Below are 17,358 nucleotides of genomic sequence, written 5' to 3'. Positions count from 1 at the left end.
TTTTTTTTTTTTGTGTGTAGTGAGGCCTTCTTGAGACTTTTACTGGTATAATTTGATCAAGATGCCCTATGGTTTTTGCGTACATGTCAACTAACAATCTGGTTTTGATGTTAACCAGGTACGGCTCTTCGTATCTGACGATTCACCTTCGCAAGTTGGATCAGAATCTCAAGATCACCTCCAAGCAAAGTCACATCCGAGCGAGGATAATCTGCCACCTGGTTTCGGTGGACCTCTTTCTGCAAATGAGTCACAGATTAAGTTATCAGACATCCCAGTAATAAAGTGGAAATGCTCTATCCGGGTGAGCTTGCTGATCCCACTCTTTAAGCCTTATTTCTTACCTAGAGTCATTAATTCTTTAGAAGCACTGATTGCAATTCCCCCAAAATGACAGTATATTTACACTTCTTGTTTACATCTTCCTTTTCTCTGAAATTTAAATTAACTGTCTAACCAAATCTCAATGATCCTTTGAGTTGATAAGCATTGGATCAGCATGTGGTAAATATGGGGGTAAAGTGCTCTTAGTTGGGTTACTCTTGTATTTATCGTTAATTTAGCTGAGGATATTCATATGTTCAGCTCTTAGGATGCTCATGATAATGATGTATATGGTGGTGAGGTATGTTCAACATGGAATAACATGTGTTCTTGCAGATTATGCTAGATGAGGAATGGAGAGTGGTTGCAGGGGAAGAAAGCAAAGAAGTGGAGGCGCAAAATCAAAGGGAATTGAGAGTTCTTGAAGCATTCTATCCTGGCGCATCAGCTATTCCTCCAAAGTCCAGATCCTATCCCCTACATAACACATACATATATACGTATCCCTTTTACATTTTTTCTGACTTTGGTCTTTTCTTAAACACGAATCTGCAGCCCTTCGGTTCCTGCTGATGTTGACAACTCAGATTATGATGACCAGCAAACCGTTGTCATCCCCATTCTACCTGTAGAAGATGATGACCTAGCAATGGATTCAGCATCTGATCTCCCATCCCAATCTGGCGTGGATGTGGGAACAGAGCCATCAAGAACCGATGAGAACACATCAGTTTCTTCAACCCTCCCCGCAGCGTCAGAAATAATGGCTGCACTAACTGCAATATCAAACAACAAAGAACTAGGCAGGGGCATGATCGACCAGGATCTGCTTATGAAAATCTTGAGCAACCCTAAGTTGGTGGAGAATCTTGTTGCAAATAGTGGTGGCGCAGGTTCAGTCTCCTCCAACGGCAGTAGGCCCTACCTATCTGAAGCAAATGGAGTAGTAACCACAACACCTGCCAGCTCAAATGGACAATATTACCCTCAGCCAACGGTAACTCATACTCCTTCCATCACCTATCCTCCTCCAGCTCCTTCAGATCATCCCAACTATGGAGCCCCACCAGCCAGAGATGCTAGTTATTACAAGAGCCTGATTCAACAACATGGCGGCGAAAGACAAGAGGCGCCACCGCCAGTTCAACAGCATCTCGGTTATCGTTATAACCCTCAACCTGGAGGAGGACCTAACCCTGAGATGGTAAATAGCAATAATAATAACAACCAGAGGCCAAGGGACTCAAAACCAAAGATAATGAAGCCTTGCATGTACTTCAACAGCTCCCGGGGTTGTCGCAATGGAGCCAACTGTTTATACCAGCACGATGCTGCAGCTTACCAGCCGAGGAATCCAAACAATGGTAATGAGATGCCAAGTGCAAAAAGAATGAGATTTGACAGGGACTGAAGCAGAATTAGCATACCACCACCATGCTCTTCTCCTCTTGGTGTGAGAGAGCTTGTTGTTAGCAGCAGAGCAATTTTATCTTCTTCTCTCTTGCCTGGCTTTGCTGCTATATAAGTTTTATTTACTTTTTGAAACTATTTCTTGGTCTATTCCACAAATCATATAATATAATTAGGGAATTTTCTCTCTCTTTTTAAAGGATGTTCATCTAAAAAAAAGCACTTGATAGTAGCATCTATTTTAAATAATTATTTAATGCGCAGATGAATGAGTACAATTAACAGATGTGAGTTATATAATTGAAATAAAATGAAAATTTCTAATTAGGACAACAAAGTTTCTTATTACAGACTGTTTCAACTATTGATTCATACTTCACTCGCTACATAATCTTAAAAATAGTTGCAGGTTTCAAATCAGAACAACACATCATTTGCTTACAATAAGATGGTTCCCCTATAATTGTTCATATGTGGCTAAATTAAGTCTTGAGATCGTTAATGCATGCGCTGTTCAAAAGCTTCCTTCCTTCTTCACTCATCTGCTGAACCTCTGTTGGCGACAGTATCCTTATGCACCTTACACATCCCACAAACTCCCTGCACCAGTTTATGCAAGTCATGTAAGTAAAAACAATGGTAATAAAGAAACTGAAGTTAGGAAAGTGAGAGAGAGAGACTTACTCCCATGGATCATCTCCTACGAGCAGAACATCACTCTCATAATCAACATATACAAGCTTCCATCCAGAGGTTTGTGGGCGAGTTAGCAAACCTTCAAGTCCAAACATGCACTCAATAGCAGATTTTAGCTCTTCATAGTCCCTGAAGCTTGTGACATCAATTGACCTCCCAACTGACCCGGTTTTTTGGACCTACCAAACCAAAGTTTAAAGTCAGATGATTAGAGAAAAAATGTATGCTTAGTGAGTGGAAGGAAATGAGAGTAAGCCTTTGTTACCTTGGTGTAAGTTCGGACACGTGGCGTTGCAAGTTTCTGCCATGAGCCTTTACTATTCTGCTGCAGAAGACTAGTATCATCAAAATCAACATTGCTTGAAGAAGTACCACCTGTTCCTCCAGAGTTATCTTGGCGAGAGAAGGCCTGTGAGTCTGCAAAGCTAGCAGATGTGATCTGTGACTGCACATCTTGAGCAAAGCTGTTGTTGTTCCCAACCAAAGAATGGAACTCGGTTTCTTTGATGGCACAGAAGTCATCAAGAACTGTGTTTGAGAGTGGAGGAGGATCTAGAATGTTGCTGTTTGTGCTATTACTCATGCACATGTTCTGACAACCATAAAGGTCCTCCTGCTGCATCAAGGGACTGAACTGGTCAAACTTTAGACCGTTTAGCTGATTGTCCCACATATCCTGAAATGAGTTTGTTGAATCAGGTAGCACAATAGGTGAAGATTCGTTAGAGGATAGCATTAACGGTTGCTTGTAAGATCCAGCTAAAGACTGGAAGGAAGAGACTTGTGATGTCAGCTCTTCTGTTTCCAGGAAAGAGAATCCATTTATTGGATCAGACTGTTGTGGTGGGTATATCTGTTCAGGACATGGATCAGCTTGTAAAGGAGACAAGGCACTTGGTTTCTGACTCAGCTCCTCATTTCCATGATTGGCTCTCCCAGAGCTGTTTTCAGTTATTGTAGGAGCATTAATACTTTGTGTCAGATTCTGTTCTTGGCCACTTGTATTGGAGACAGAAGGATTGTTGTTGTCTGGCTGCACCTGCACCACCTGGTTCATCACCATTGGCTGCTGCATCTTCACATCTCCTAGTAAACCTCCATGCCCCATCATAACATTCTGCTGCATCTCAGGCATCAAAGATGTTACAGCATTTTGATTGTTGTGAGGTCTCATCATCATCTTCATAAGCTGCTCTGAAGCCATGTTTGGGAATGTTGCGTAGGGCAGTGGCCGTTTGATTAAGCTACCCCAATCGTTTTCACCAGCTTCAAATATCATTAACAGCTACTTATTATGCAAATCATATGAAAAAAAGATGATAACAAGGCACATTTTTCTTTTTGAACTTACCAAAGTAAGATGGATGGAGCTGGCGTTTGAGACCTGAGGTCAGTGAGGGAAAGATGAAGAGACTTTCAGGTGTCTCTATATCCCATGGACTGACCCTCGTCGGCTTATCGTTACATCCAGGCTCATCCCATTCAACTTGAAGGTTACGCCACTTAGAGCCAGGCCATCTCAGTGGATCCAAGTCACTTATTCCAACAATGGTTCCCATGTACCTAAACATACATGGAAACGTGAACAACCAAACTATATTGGATAGGTAAGAAACATATACATTGTGGTTATAGTGGAACACTAACCTACGCTTCCCTGAATCCTCAGTTTCAAACATCATTCCAAACCTCATACCAACCGAGAGCTGAGAACCACATATCGCTTTACGGTACTTTGGTAGAGGGATCACAAACTCAGCTGGACACGCTCTGTAAGCAAACACCAATAAGTTCTTGTCTAGGGATGACAGAAGATGTTTTAGATGGTTTTTAGAGCTAACCTTGGATTAAAGAAAATCAAGAAAGGAGTGCGGTTTGCAGTAGCGTGAGCCGCAGCAGCAAGAACACCAATGTGCATACTATCCGCTGAGAGTACTGATGAAGGAAGAGCTGTTTGTTGCCGGTTAGCTCGCCTCACACCAACCATCAGCTGCGACTTCTCATCCCTTATGAACAAGACGGAATCTCCAGCTCTCAATCTCTTTGAGCCAACAAACAAACTCCATCCTGTTGTCAGGAGATGTCTCTTTGGTTGCCCTGAGGATGCAAAGCAAGAACCGAGCTCAAATATCAACTAAATCTATACAGAGAGAGAGAGACAAATCTGTTGGAGTTACCTCGGTAGATATGGCGAAATGTCCAAGTATTCTCATGAAGATCTCTAACTACAAGCTCCTGCGTTGGTGGCTGTGCTGTGTAGTCCTGCAGTGTATAGCAGCAGTTCACATAAGCAGCAATTAAAGCAATAAGAAAAAAAGCTTTTGAGACTCACCAAGGGTGGAAATAGCTTCTCTGCGGCTCTACGTGGGACGGAGAAACCTCCATGTGTACTAGTATCACTAGCAGTAAGAGTTTTGCAGAAATACTCAGATGGGTGTTTGCTTCCTCTTAATAGTCCAAAGTCTGGTACTGGTAACACATCTCTCTCCTGATTGCACAAACCATTTGTTAAAACAATTCACTTTTTCAATGAGGAAGTTGCAAGAATTTGAACTTACAGAGTGAACAGGTTGTAGACTCATCTGAGCGTAGATTTCATCACTGTCTTTGTCTGCCTATGAAAAGAAAACAAAACCAATTGTCAAGATGATATGAAAACTATTTGCAATAAATGAGAAAGATTTGAAAAGGCATATACATGAAGGGTGACATTATGTACTTGACACATCAACTGAGATGGGAGATTTGGGTAATTAGGAACTTGGGTTGTTGCTGACCTTCTGGTTGAAACAGCAACCTGATTCAAAGTTGTAAACAAATCATGTGAAACCCTGATACAATGTTGTTCTTAAAGACACACAAAAAAAGTTACTTACCTGTTCGCTATGACCTTGTGAGAAGTAATACACTAAGCTACCAACTTGAGGGAGACAAACAAGAGGGCCTGCACAAGCGTGCCATAGCATAGAGTTTATCACCGGCTTTCTCGTTCCTGAACATGTACCAAAACCAAAAATATCAGGACAAGTTAACAAGACTTCAATCTGTCATTGGACTAAATCTGAAAGAAAGATTAAAACCTGACTGATCCTTTAACAGCTTCATCTCTTCAAGAAGAGTAGATTGAGAAGTTGAAGAAGTTGTTGTTCCTCCATTAACCAAACCATTTGTTTTCATCTTGTCCTCACCACAAGCCAATGAAGCCATTCTGTTTTGTCTTTCCCACACTCAACACTAGGCTTTCAAGCTAGACTAAGATTATTTTTTCTTCACGTCTTCATTTTTATTTTTTTAGACACAAGAAGAGACAAAGAGTCTTATTGAGCAAAAACAGGATGCAAGATAAATCAAGAAACCAGAAGAATTAAAGAATTAAAGAAGAATCTGGTTTTTTTTTCTTGGTTAAAGACAAAAACTCTTACACATGACAAAAACAGAACAGAAGAGAGTAGGAGAGATTAAAGAACATACATAAAAGGGACTACACACAGACAAGCATGTCTCTCTTTGTGGGGCTCTTGCCTCTTTCTCTCTCTATTCCTTTCTCAGACAAAACTCGACCCTTCAATGAAGAAGAGAAACCAAAGGTGCCATCATGAAGCAAAACAGTTTCATTCTTTTGTTTTCTGGATGCAAACAAGAACAAGAAAGAACTGAGAGAGAAAGACAAAAGCTTTAATAAATAAATAAAATTTCCTTTTAATTTCTCTAAAAAAAGTCCATATTTTTCTTCTCTCTCTAGATGTATATAACCATGTGTGTTTGTACAGTTATTTTTTTTTTTTGCTTGGAAATGGGAAAGCGTGTGCATGCTCTTATCCTGCGCTTAAACTTTCTGTATATGGCGATGCCGTTGCAGCTTTGTTCTCTCGAAACGAATAATATTTATATTTTATTTGTTTCACGTTAATTAAGATATCTTTGGTGTTGAGCTACATATATAAAAAATGAAATAATGTTTCAACAATTTGCGTCAAAAATTAATAGAGTAGTAAGCACACGTAATCTCTGGTATGCACAGAAATGTAGTTGATTGTACAAAGTACTTTAAATGCTTATGTTATAAGTCAGATATTAATGCTTTAAAATAAGTACCATGAGTGATTGTATATTTTATTATTCTATAATGTTTACATAAATTTAATATTTTCTTAAAAAAGTGTTTTGCTTTTTCAACCACTTTGGTTGATTTAGTAAAATGTATACAAAATAATAAAGCGAAAAAATTGATTAACTTTATGACAAAGGAGGTTTCTTTTCTGGTAGCAAAAAATATATACTTTCTCGAAATGTTTTTCTTTTTCCTGCTAATGTTTGGAAAAGGGAACGTGAGTGATGAGACTTTGGAAGAAGTTTTAGAGAAGGTGCGTATGAAATAAGAGAATGTCAAACTGGCGTATATTAGCATGAAGCCCGAGAGATTAAAGAGGAAGTGTATCTTGCAAGTGTATTGTAATTTGTACGTTTCTAACCATCTTAAGATCGTGTAACAACTAGCAAATCCAATAATCTATACCATAATATTTTAGCTAAAGTTATGCTTGCTCTTGTTTCATCGAACTAGCATCATCATCCAGATGAAGTGTACCATATTAATTCCCTCTACATTTGCAGCAGTTTGTAGCTCCCAGCATTTCCCCAAGCGAGAGAGCGTGATTTTTTTAGCCAAACAACTCTTATTATCAATCACAGTACATTTCTTTTGTCTTATATATAATGGAATCATGTGAAAATATTAGTTTTAGAATTCAAGAAACAATAAAAACAAAAAGGTGGCAAGAAAAAGTGAAATGCATTATTTGGTGCTTTCGCGTCTGAAATTTTTGACCGCTCGGCACGCGTGAAGTGGACGGCAAATCAAGTTAATTATAATTCTGATAATCGTGGATTATAACTGTGTAGTACATACGCTAGGCACAGAGCCGGTCCTTGTTTATTTAGGGCTACAAGCCAAACATAAAAAAATGGCATGTTTTGATAACCCATGACATGTTAACACATATCTGGCCACTAAGCCACCAGGCTAATGAAGTTTTACATAATTTTGTGGCTGGTTAAATCCATATTTAAAATACGGCCGCAAGCACCTGCTTCTTCCGCTTTGGCTCAGGGCCGTCTCTGGTTAGGTAAACCAAGCTCAAAGCAAAACTATTCGGTAACATACGTACATTAATATGTTATGACCGACAACCGTGGAGTTAACATAACTGTGGAGTATTAACGTACCTATGTTACATGTCTTAAAGTGGTGAACGAGTTATTTCAATTATCAAATCAAATGGATGTGATTGAGCATATTTGGATACGTTGATCACGAATGTGTACGTAATGTTACAATAATAATATGAAAATAAGGCCACGTCACATTCCATATTTGTGAAAATTCTATTTGATTCTTTCGCCAAGTAACCCTCTCCAACTATAATATCATGCCATCTTCGTGATTATCACATTCCTAACCGTTCAAATTCTATTATAGTATTTGTTTTAAAATCATGGTCTCATTTTCTCGTTTCATTAATTTTTCATTTTCATGCGTTTATTGAGTCTTCCTATTAGCAATGGATCCAATTCCAATAAGGTTTTGAGTTAAGAACCTTCATTCCATTAATTTTAAAATGAAATCTGAAGTAATTATTAGAAGACCATTAAAAAGTCTTTTAAAACTATATTCTATTTTTCACTCCATGGTGTATTAGAAAATGATTATACTTCATAAATAAAGTAACACATTTTTTTAATTAATATTATTTTTTCTTTAAAATAAAGTATGATTGAAATAAACCTAAATTTGTTTATAAAATTACTATATTTTAAAGGAACATTGTATTCTCTATGAAAAAATAGATCTACGTTTTGTGGTGGTCTACTCCGGTGGCTCTCACAGCACCGGAGTCGAATTTCTCTGCTCTATTGTGATGTGCTCTTGTTGTTCTCTAAAGGTGTGGTGATCCGAGCTGGTTGATGGGAGTGAAGGTACCAGATTGAAGGTGCGTGGTGGCGCGTGAAGTTCGGCTTCAGAGTCTGATGGCCAAAGGCGGTTCTTTTCTAGATGATGAAGAAGTGTGCTGGTCGTTTCTAGCCGGCATCAGAGTTTGCTTCTCCTTTGATTCGTAGATCTACTCATCTTGCTGTCGGTGGTGTGCTTAAAGAGTTTGCAGCCCCTGCTTCTTCTGGTATGTGGTTTCTATCCTATAGTGGGTCTCGGATTCTCTTCCTCCATTGTAGTTGCTCGTTGTTAAAGTTTCGTTTAGTTTGTGGTTTCTTAGCTGGTCTATGCGTTTGATATCGACTAATCTGTCATAGAGTTCACAGATTGGCTTAGTTTGTCTTTGTTCTAGCAACGGTGTAGCAGAACGGTATTGGCGTATGAAGAGCAGCTGAAGGGCTGTTGAGTAAAAGTGTGGTCTCAGGTTAACCATTCCATTCCCCACTATCAGAAGAGTCCTCCTCCTGCCCTTTGAATAAGTGTCTCTCCTGGTTGTCTTTGGTCTCTGGTTTTCTTCGGTGGCTTCTTGTGGTGAAGCTTTAGAATGAGGTTGAGGTTTTAAGGTGTGCAGATGAAGGTGTAGTTGAGTAGTGAGTTCTCCAGAGTGTTGGTTCTTCATGGTTTTCGTCTTGGTTTCGTCTTAGAGGTGGTTTGTGGTCATCTTGAACGAGAAGGTTCAGATGATGGTTCCTGCTCTTCATGAAGTACTTCTATGGTTCCTACTCTATTGCCTTGAGTTTGGTAAGGCTACCGGCTGATCATAAGATAACTAAGTCTGATACTTTTATGTCTTGTTAGGTCACGGTTTAGTCGAAGGATTCCAGTTTGTAGCTTAATGTTTATGTTGGATTTTAGTGGTATGTTTCTTAGACTGTCGTTCCCCTCTTATGGGCTTAGTTTCCGGGGAAGTTCATCTTTTTCGCCGACACAAGTATTCTACCCTTGTATTTTATCAACGAATCAATGAAAACTCTGTTGGAAAAAAAAAGGAACATTGAGTATTACATTAGATATGTTATTAATTCCTATATTAGTTAAGTCGACAATATCGGATTCATAGTCATTCTTAAAGTATCACCAACCATACTTCATAATTTACTATTAAATAAAGTTTAGAATTAAAATTGTTTCAATCCCATTCAATTTTCCACTTCGCAAATAGAATTAATATTGATTTACTTAATAAATTGAATATATTTATTTATTATTCATTATTCTATTTTTCACTAAAAATGTAGTAAAACTAGAAGAAACTCAACCTTCGAATTGTTTTATTTCGAAAGAAAAAAAAAATGAAATTTTACATTATAAATGGTTTTATAACGCAAAGAAAAAAATTGCTATTTAGTGGAATTCTTGTAAAAACTACAAAATGGGACATTTGACTATAAATTTTTTTTTCTTTCAAATCTTTGTGTCTGTTAACTTAAATTTTAGCTTTGTAGTTTGTACAAACTAGCTCGTTTATTAATGGGAAAATTGTTAAATTGTCTTCTTTGCCATCACAAACGGAGTCAGCATTAATATCCAATACCAGAACGACACGTAATGGTCTTCATAACAGCACGTGCCTTTGCGCACGCTACATGGATCGACGATTTTGATCCAATGGTCAATATTAAATAACGTAAGAATCGACCGCACGCGCTCTTCTACACCGTTCAATGGCTTCGTAACTCACCCACGTTTTTTCTCAACTTCCCTAGAATATCTCCCAACCGTCGATTCTGCCAACGTGTCATCCATGCAAACGACCGCTAAGCTCTACGGCGTCGTTCAGAGACACGATCACGAGTCGCCACAAATGGTCACAACTCGCATAACTTTCTTTTTTTTTGTCAACCTTATGTTTTATTAAAATCCCAAGAGTCAGAGTACAAATTGGAAAAAACAACTCGCATAACTTTGTTGGTCCAATTTCTTAAATCTAATTTTCGGTTTAGCTGTAAATTCAATATGCGTTAATTATCTATATTATGGTCGTTGGAAAAAAAAAATCACTAGTGGGATCATACAGCTGCACAGAGGAAACTGTAGACTGTAGAATAAAAAAAATTACAAACGATAGGAGTAATTATGCCGCATGATTTCTGGCACTTGGAATTTTAAAGCTGCAAAATATTTAATACAAGTACCATATAGTAATCTGCAATGCTTTTTATAACAGTGGAAATAAATGCAGTAAAACAATAACTACTGTCCAAACCATTTAACTACCACTAATCATATTTTTCCTTATCCTGACTTGTATCTTTTTCTTACTACTAATTATGTATTTTTACTTGAATTGTATAAAAAAATCAAGTATTTTGCCTTTTAAACCTGCAGTATATTTATTTGCTTACATTTTTCAAATTATTTAATTGTTAACAAATATTATAATAAAAGAAATTGGTCATTTTAAATGGAAAGTCAATGGTTACATGAATTAAATGTTAAAAATATCTAGTCGTTCAATTTGATCCATAAATCACAAATAAATTCCATATTTTATATCGGAACTGTATTTCCATTAAGAAAAAGTGTCTTATTTATTGAATTCTGACTTGCAGCTAAACTTTAAACTAATTTTTTTTTATCAAAACGAGAAAGAATAAAATTGGAATATAGATGGACCCCAGAATCCTAAGAGTGAAGCCAGAATACTGGGAGTGACGGGACGTCTCTTATGAGCTATTGGTACGTATAGAGTAGAGCATTCAGTTATGGACCAGTGGGTCTTATTACAGGATTTTTGTTTTTTGGATCAACGGTCTTATTACGGAATCTATTAACAATTTTAGATTCAGGCAGTACCGGCCTTGAGGGGAAGCCACAGAAGCATTGGCACAGTACCGGCCTTGAGGGGAAGCCACAGAAGCATTGGCTTCCGGCCTTCTATATTATTAACAAATATCGGCCTTTATTTCAAAGAACCATCTTTAGTGTAGTGGTTTACTTAACAGTGTATTGAGTAAGAGGCTTAGGTTCGATTCATGGTGGCTGCCTATTTTTTCTTATTTTGCTTCCAGCCTTGTGAAAGTCAAGACCGGTGCTGGATTCAGGTTTAGTCAATCTATGGATATTGACCCATCCCCAGTTTTCAATTTTCAAACACTAAAATCTTCTCTTTTATTTTTTTACTATTTATTTCTTTAATCTAAAATAGAACTAAAAGTCTAAAATATACATTATTATCTCATAACAGGGGATCATATAACATAATAGAGAAAAATATAAATCACTACTCTATTTTGAGTAAGCTATGTTTTTTATATACTATTTTAACTTCATATGAATGTGGGATCCTAAGGGATGAAGAATTACAAACCAAAAACTCGTAGCATGTGTATATATAGTTCTGTACAATTTTTTTTTTTTTTTGTAACACCACTTATATTAAAAGCTCAAAGAGCATGAGAGTTTACAACAAGACAGAAAGGCAGATGAATAAAAGCTATGAAAAAGCGATAAAAAAGGGACCAAGATAAGAAGGCTTGTATTATTACATTGAGAATGCGTAATAATGCCAACAGGAAAAAAAGGCAGATAAATAAATCATAACAATCCGCAGGAGAGAATATAAGAACAATCATACTTATAATGAACACTACACACACACTCAACACATCAATACACATTATATATACGATGCCATAAAATGAAAATGGTTACCATACGAGTGCCGTCAGTTGCATTGCATAAAGTCATATACAAACATCTACACTATCAAAGCAGAATCCCTTCTAAGATTCTACCCTTAATTTTTGAAGTTATTTACAATGAAATACCATTGTCTTTTTGACATTTTTTTAAATAAAATTGCCAGCTATATTTTCAAAAGTAAATTAGATTTATACTTAAATTTCGCCTAATTACTATCTATACTTAATGTAATAATCATTCATTTAATGTTTTATCCGTTTCAGAAAAGGGTTGATATCTCTATTAGAGCATCTCCAAAAAAAAACTCTATTTTTAAGTTTCTAAAACTCTATATTTGAAGTTTAAAAGTATTCTTCTCCAAAAGCAAAACTTCAAACTCAATTTCAAAACTATTTATATTTTATAATATGGTCCTTATATTTGTCATAATTAATTTGAATTCATAAAAGTTTTGTAAATAACTAGCACATATATAAACATATTACAACAATATTAATTAATAAAATATTCTATTAAATATAAAAATTTAAATAAAAATAACTTAATTAATATTAAACTTCAAACAAAATACTATATTATTTCATAAAATTATTTTCGTAATGCATATATGATCTATTATGCATTTCGAAGTAAAAATGGCTCTCCTCATTTTTACTTTGTAGGTTACGAGCTAAAAGTTGTTCAAATCTACACTACAAGAAAACACATGCTTAACGAGAAAATTTAGCGAGGAAAAACAATCCTCATATTTATTAAATGCTTCCAAACATTTTCACGGTTTGCCAGTTTCGAATTGTTGCATTTCCGACAAGGACAGAACATCTTACCACTTTCTTGGGTGAGCGGTGTTGCATCAAGCAGATTCAACACCGCTCGCCCAAGAAAGTGGTAAGATGTTCTGTCCTTGTCGGAAATGCAACAATTCGAAACTGGCAAACCGTGAAAATGTTTGGAAGCATTTAATAAATAGAGGTTTCACGGCAAATTACTATATCTGGTTTCAACATGGAGAAGGTTTTAATTATGATCAGAATGAAGCTAGTAGTAGTAATAGCAATTTTCAGGAAAAAGAACCGGTTGATCATCATTTGCATAATGAACATAGTTACCATCAGGAGGAGATGGTAGATTATGATAGGGTTCATGATATGGTAGCTGATGCATTCGTAGCTCATGATGGAGATGAAGAACCTAATATAGATGCAAAAAAGTTTTACGAAATGTTAAACGCGGCGAATCAACCACTTTACAGTGGTTGTAGAGAAGGTCTCTCTAAATTGTCGTTAGCTGCTAGAATGATGAATATTAAAACTGATCACAATCTACCTGAAAGTTGCATGAACGAATGGGCGGACTTGTTTAAAGAGTATTTGCCGGAAGACAATGTGTCTGCTGATTCTTATTATGAGATTCAGAAACTGGTTTATAGTCTTGGGTTGCCTTCTGAGATGATAGATGTTTGCATCGACAACTGCATGATCTATTGGGGAGATGATGAGAAGCTAGAAGAATGTCGATTCTGCAAGAAGCCACGATTCAAGCCGCAAGGACGGGGACGTAATAGGGTACCGTACCAAAGGATGTGGTACCTACCAATTACAGATAGATTGAAAAGATTGTATCAATCAGAGCAGACTGCTGGAAAGATGAGATGGCATGCCGAGCATACTCAGACGGATGGTGAGATGACTCATCCATCAGATGCAAGAGCCTGGAAACATTTCAACAAAGTACATCCAGATTTCGCTAGCAATATCCGGAATGTGTATCTCGGATTATGCACAGATGGATTTAGTCCGTTCGGAATGTCAGGGAGACAATATTCATTGTGGCCAGTCTTTCTTACTCCATACAACCTGCCACCGGAGATGTGCATGCAACGGGAGTTACTATTCTTGACCATATTAATACCTGGTCCGAACCATCCAAAAAGGTCCCTGGATGTTTTCCTACAACCACTGATAAAAGAGTTGAAGGATTTGTGGTCAACAGGGGTGAGGACGTATGACTGTTCAACGAAGACGAATTTTACGATGCGAGCGATGCTTTTGTGGACCATAAGTGATTTCCCTGCCTATGGGATGTTGTCTGGATGGACTACACATGGGAGATTAGCTTGTCCATATTGTAATGGAACGACAGATGCGTTTCAACTGAAGAATGGTAGGAAGACAAGTTGGTTTGATTGTCACCGTCGATTTCTTCCCATTGGCCATCCTTACCGAAGAAACAAGAATTTGTTTAGGCACAAAAGGGTTGTGAGAGACACTCTTCCTCCATATCTAACTGGAGAACAAATTGAAGCGCAAATCGACTACTACGGAGCTAACGAAACAGTTCGTTGGGGTGGTAATTGGCATGTCCCTCGTAATATGCCAGATTCTTACGGTGTTCATCACAACTGGCACAAGAAGAGTATATTTTGGGAGTTGCCATATTGGAAGGATCTTCTTCTGCGCCACAACCTCGATGTGATGCATATAGAGAAGAATTTCTTTGAGAACATCATGAATACAATATTGAATGTCCCATGGAAGACAAAAGACAACATAAAATCGAGGTTGGACTTGCCGGATATTTGCTCAAGAAGCGAGTTACATATTAAAAGCAATGGACAAGTTCCCGTTCCGATATTCAGATTATCTTCAGAAAAAAAGTCGGTGTTGTTCAACTGGGTGGCATCAGAAGTGAAGTTCCCTGATGGGTATGTTTCGAATCTCTCTAGATGTGTTGAAAAGGGTCAAAAGTTCTCCGGGATGAAGAGTCATGATTGTCATGTATTTATGCAACGACTACTGCCCTTTGCATTTGCGGAGCTACTTCCAACAAACGTACATGAAGCACTTGCAGGTACGTAGTGTATTATATCACAATAATTTACAAAATAATATATGACTAACAATGTGTTTAATTTTTTTTTGAATATAAAAGGCATTGGAGCATTTTTCAGGGATCTGAGCACACGCACTCTTAAAGAAGAAGTTGTGGAACAGCTTCAGGAGAACATTCCCATCTTATTGTGCAACTTGGAGAAGATATTTCCTCCCGGATTTTTTGACGTCATGGAGCATCTAGCTGTCCACCTCCCATATGAGGCATTGCTTCGTGGACCTGTACATTACGGATGGATGTATCAGTATGAGCGAGCCATGAAATATTTGAAGGGAAAAGCAAAGAACCTCGCCAAAGTTGAAGGTTCTATAATTGCTGGAAGTTTGACGGAAGAAGTTTCTCACTTCACATCGTACTACTTTGCGTCAAAAGTACGTACACGGAGAAGAGCTCCAAGAAGATATGATGATGGTGGTGTTGCGCCAACATATGCAGTTGCTGGTGTTCCAGACATCTTTAGCCAGATTGGGCGACTCGGTGGGAAGTCTAAAGAGGTTTGGTGGTCGAGTGAACAAGACGCTCATAGTGCGCACACCTATATTCTACTCAATTGCGAAGATCCATTGATTCGTTATTTTGAAAGGTAACATATATTGACACTTCGAAACACATATAAGTATAATTAATTGTATAATTGCGAGAGATTCATTCCTATAAAATGTGATTTTACAGCCTATTTGTTTCTCAAGTCGAAGAAACATTTCCTGGTATATCCACAAGTGACGTAGACAAAAGGAAAGATCAACACTTCATTAAGTGGTTGCGGAATCAGGTATTAACTAAAACTTTTTTTTCATACATTATCTGTATTTCATTAACATTCTCTTTATTTTTGCAGGTTGATTATGACGACGACGATGCAGATTATCCTAAGTGGTTACACGAAGTAATTCAATCTCCACTTGTAAAGGTCACCACATCACAGATGTATTTCACACGAGACTATACTTTTCATACATATGACTATGGTAGACAGCGGGCGACCAGTAACTATGGAATATGTGTGAAAGGGGAAACAGATTTCTACGGGATCTTGACGGAGATTATTGAAGTCGAATTTCCAGGGATACTGAAGCTGAAATGCGTCCTCTTCAAATGTGAATGGTTCGACCCCGTCGTCAACAGAGGTGTTCGGTCTAACAAATTCGGTGTAGTTGATGTCAACGGTGGACGAAGGTACAACAAATTCGAGCCTTTCATCTTAGCCTCACAAGCAGACCAAGTTAGCTTCCTTCCATACCCTCGGATGAGAGATTCAGGTATAAATTAAAACATAAAATATTGATACTTGTAAATACATTAGATTGGAACAAGATAATAAAAGAGAAACATAAAATATTGCTAAAAGACTAATTTCTTTTTGATGATATTAATACTCGTGAATATATTCAATATGAAAAAGAAAGAATTGTACGAAAAAGACATCAAAAACAACAACAACAATGATCATCAGTTACACAAAAAAATTGGACAATATTTGAAAATTTGAAGGTTCCGGATCAAACTTACCTGACTATTAGTGTTGTTGTAATATTTAAATTTGTGTAATAGTTATGTCTTCATGTAATTTTTAAAAATCTTTTTGTTAAGTTTTTTTTGTATATTATTGTTGTCTAAATCTAGGTTAAAATATTTTAAATCTTATTTTAAAGTTTTATTTAATTTTATGTGTAAAATTTAAAATCTGTAAACAAAATTTAAAATATTTATGAGATATATTTTTTTAAGGATTAAAACAATAAACGAGAAAACATTTATGAATCATAAAGGTGATGTGTGATTATAGTGACCAAAATGCAAAAAAAAATATGAAAGTTTAAATTTGAAGTTTGAGTTGTGAAACTTCAAATATAGAGTTTCAATCCTCAAAACTTCAAATTTTAAGTTTTGAAGTTTCTTTTTGGAGAGCAAAAAACTTCATATTTGAAGTTATAGAGTGTCTTTTGGAATTTGAAGTTATAGAGTGTCTTTTGAAATTTGAAGTTATAAAATGCTTTTTGGAGATGCTCTTAGTTATAAACTTTGATCCGCCATTGCACCTCCTTAATCATGAGTCCTTGATAGCATATAATTTTTTTAAATATACAGCAGATCTTAACGTCCAAATTCTCATGTATACATCATTTTCTACTTGCTAAGCAGATTAAGTGGGTTTGACAAAAAAAGGAATATTAAGACTTTAGCAAATGTCTTATTTACAAGAATACGAATACAAATGTATACACTAACGAGAATTCGGTCAAAAAAAACCTCTTCTTTGTACGAATTGCCAAAAGAAACATGAACTTTTGAGCTGACCAAAAAAACACTAAACTTTCATTGACTTTAGAATTAATTAGCAATGTTTTCGCTGACTTGCCAATTTAGCACGCCGTCAACAAATTTAACAGAAATATTTGACA

At 36.8% G+C, this 17,358-nt stretch overlaps 2 protein-coding genes across 2 annotated transcripts in view; one reads left to right on the top strand and one right to left on the bottom strand.

Moving 5' to 3' along the window:
• LOC106311743 (zinc finger CCCH domain-containing protein 6-like) overlaps positions 1-1,992 on the top strand; it is a 3,324-nt gene extending 1,332 nt beyond the window's left edge. Inside the window, exons 2-4 of the mRNA XM_013749015.1 lie at positions 119-304; positions 661-785; positions 880-1,992. Coding sequence (XP_013604469.1) covers positions 119-304; positions 661-785; positions 880-1,735 — 1,167 coding nt within the window. The 3' untranslated portion in view covers positions 1,736-1,992. The remainder of the gene's footprint in view (positions 1-118; positions 305-660; positions 786-879) is intronic.
• A 42-nt stretch (positions 1,993-2,034) lies between these two features.
• LOC106311742 (auxin response factor 5-like) lies at positions 2,035-6,105 on the bottom strand. The gene is made up of 13 exons (XM_013749014.1): positions 5,902-6,105; positions 5,511-5,705; positions 5,307-5,422; positions 5,129-5,227; positions 4,989-5,045; positions 4,763-4,918; positions 4,608-4,692; positions 4,272-4,527; positions 4,078-4,200; positions 3,782-3,993; positions 2,696-3,696; positions 2,419-2,609; positions 2,035-2,334 (listed from the first exon to the last, which is right to left on the bottom strand). The coding sequence occupies exons 2-13, from the start codon at positions 5,635-5,637 to the stop codon at positions 2,217-2,219; spliced, it is 2,541 nt and encodes an 846-aa protein (XP_013604468.1). The 5' UTR covers positions 5,638-5,705; positions 5,902-6,105; the 3' UTR covers positions 2,035-2,216.
• Between the last annotated feature and the right edge of the window lie 11,253 nt (positions 6,106-17,358).

The sequence above is a fragment of the Brassica oleracea genome, chromosome C8 (assembly GCF_000695525.1).
Source record: "Brassica oleracea var. oleracea cultivar TO1000 chromosome C8, BOL, whole genome shotgun sequence".
Classification (NCBI taxonomy): domain Eukaryota; kingdom Viridiplantae; phylum Streptophyta; class Magnoliopsida; order Brassicales; family Brassicaceae; genus Brassica; species Brassica oleracea.
This window is presented reverse-complemented; position numbering and strand designations above follow the sequence as displayed.

Excerpts from the sequence above, each read along its gene's own strand:
- LOC106311742 (XM_013749014.1), bottom strand. The coding sequence starts at position 5,637 with ATGGCTTCATTGGCTTGTGGTGAGGACAAGATGAAAACAAATGGTTTG. Across the intron at positions 3,994-4,077 it reads GAGGATTCAGGGAAGCGTAG|GTACATGGGAACCATTGTTG; the intron begins GTTAGTGTTCCA and ends ATGTATGTTTAG. Across the intron at positions 2,335-2,418 it reads GTAGGAGATGATCCATGGGA|GGAGTTTGTGGGATGTGTAA; the intron begins GTAAGTCTCTCT and ends AAACTGGTGCAG.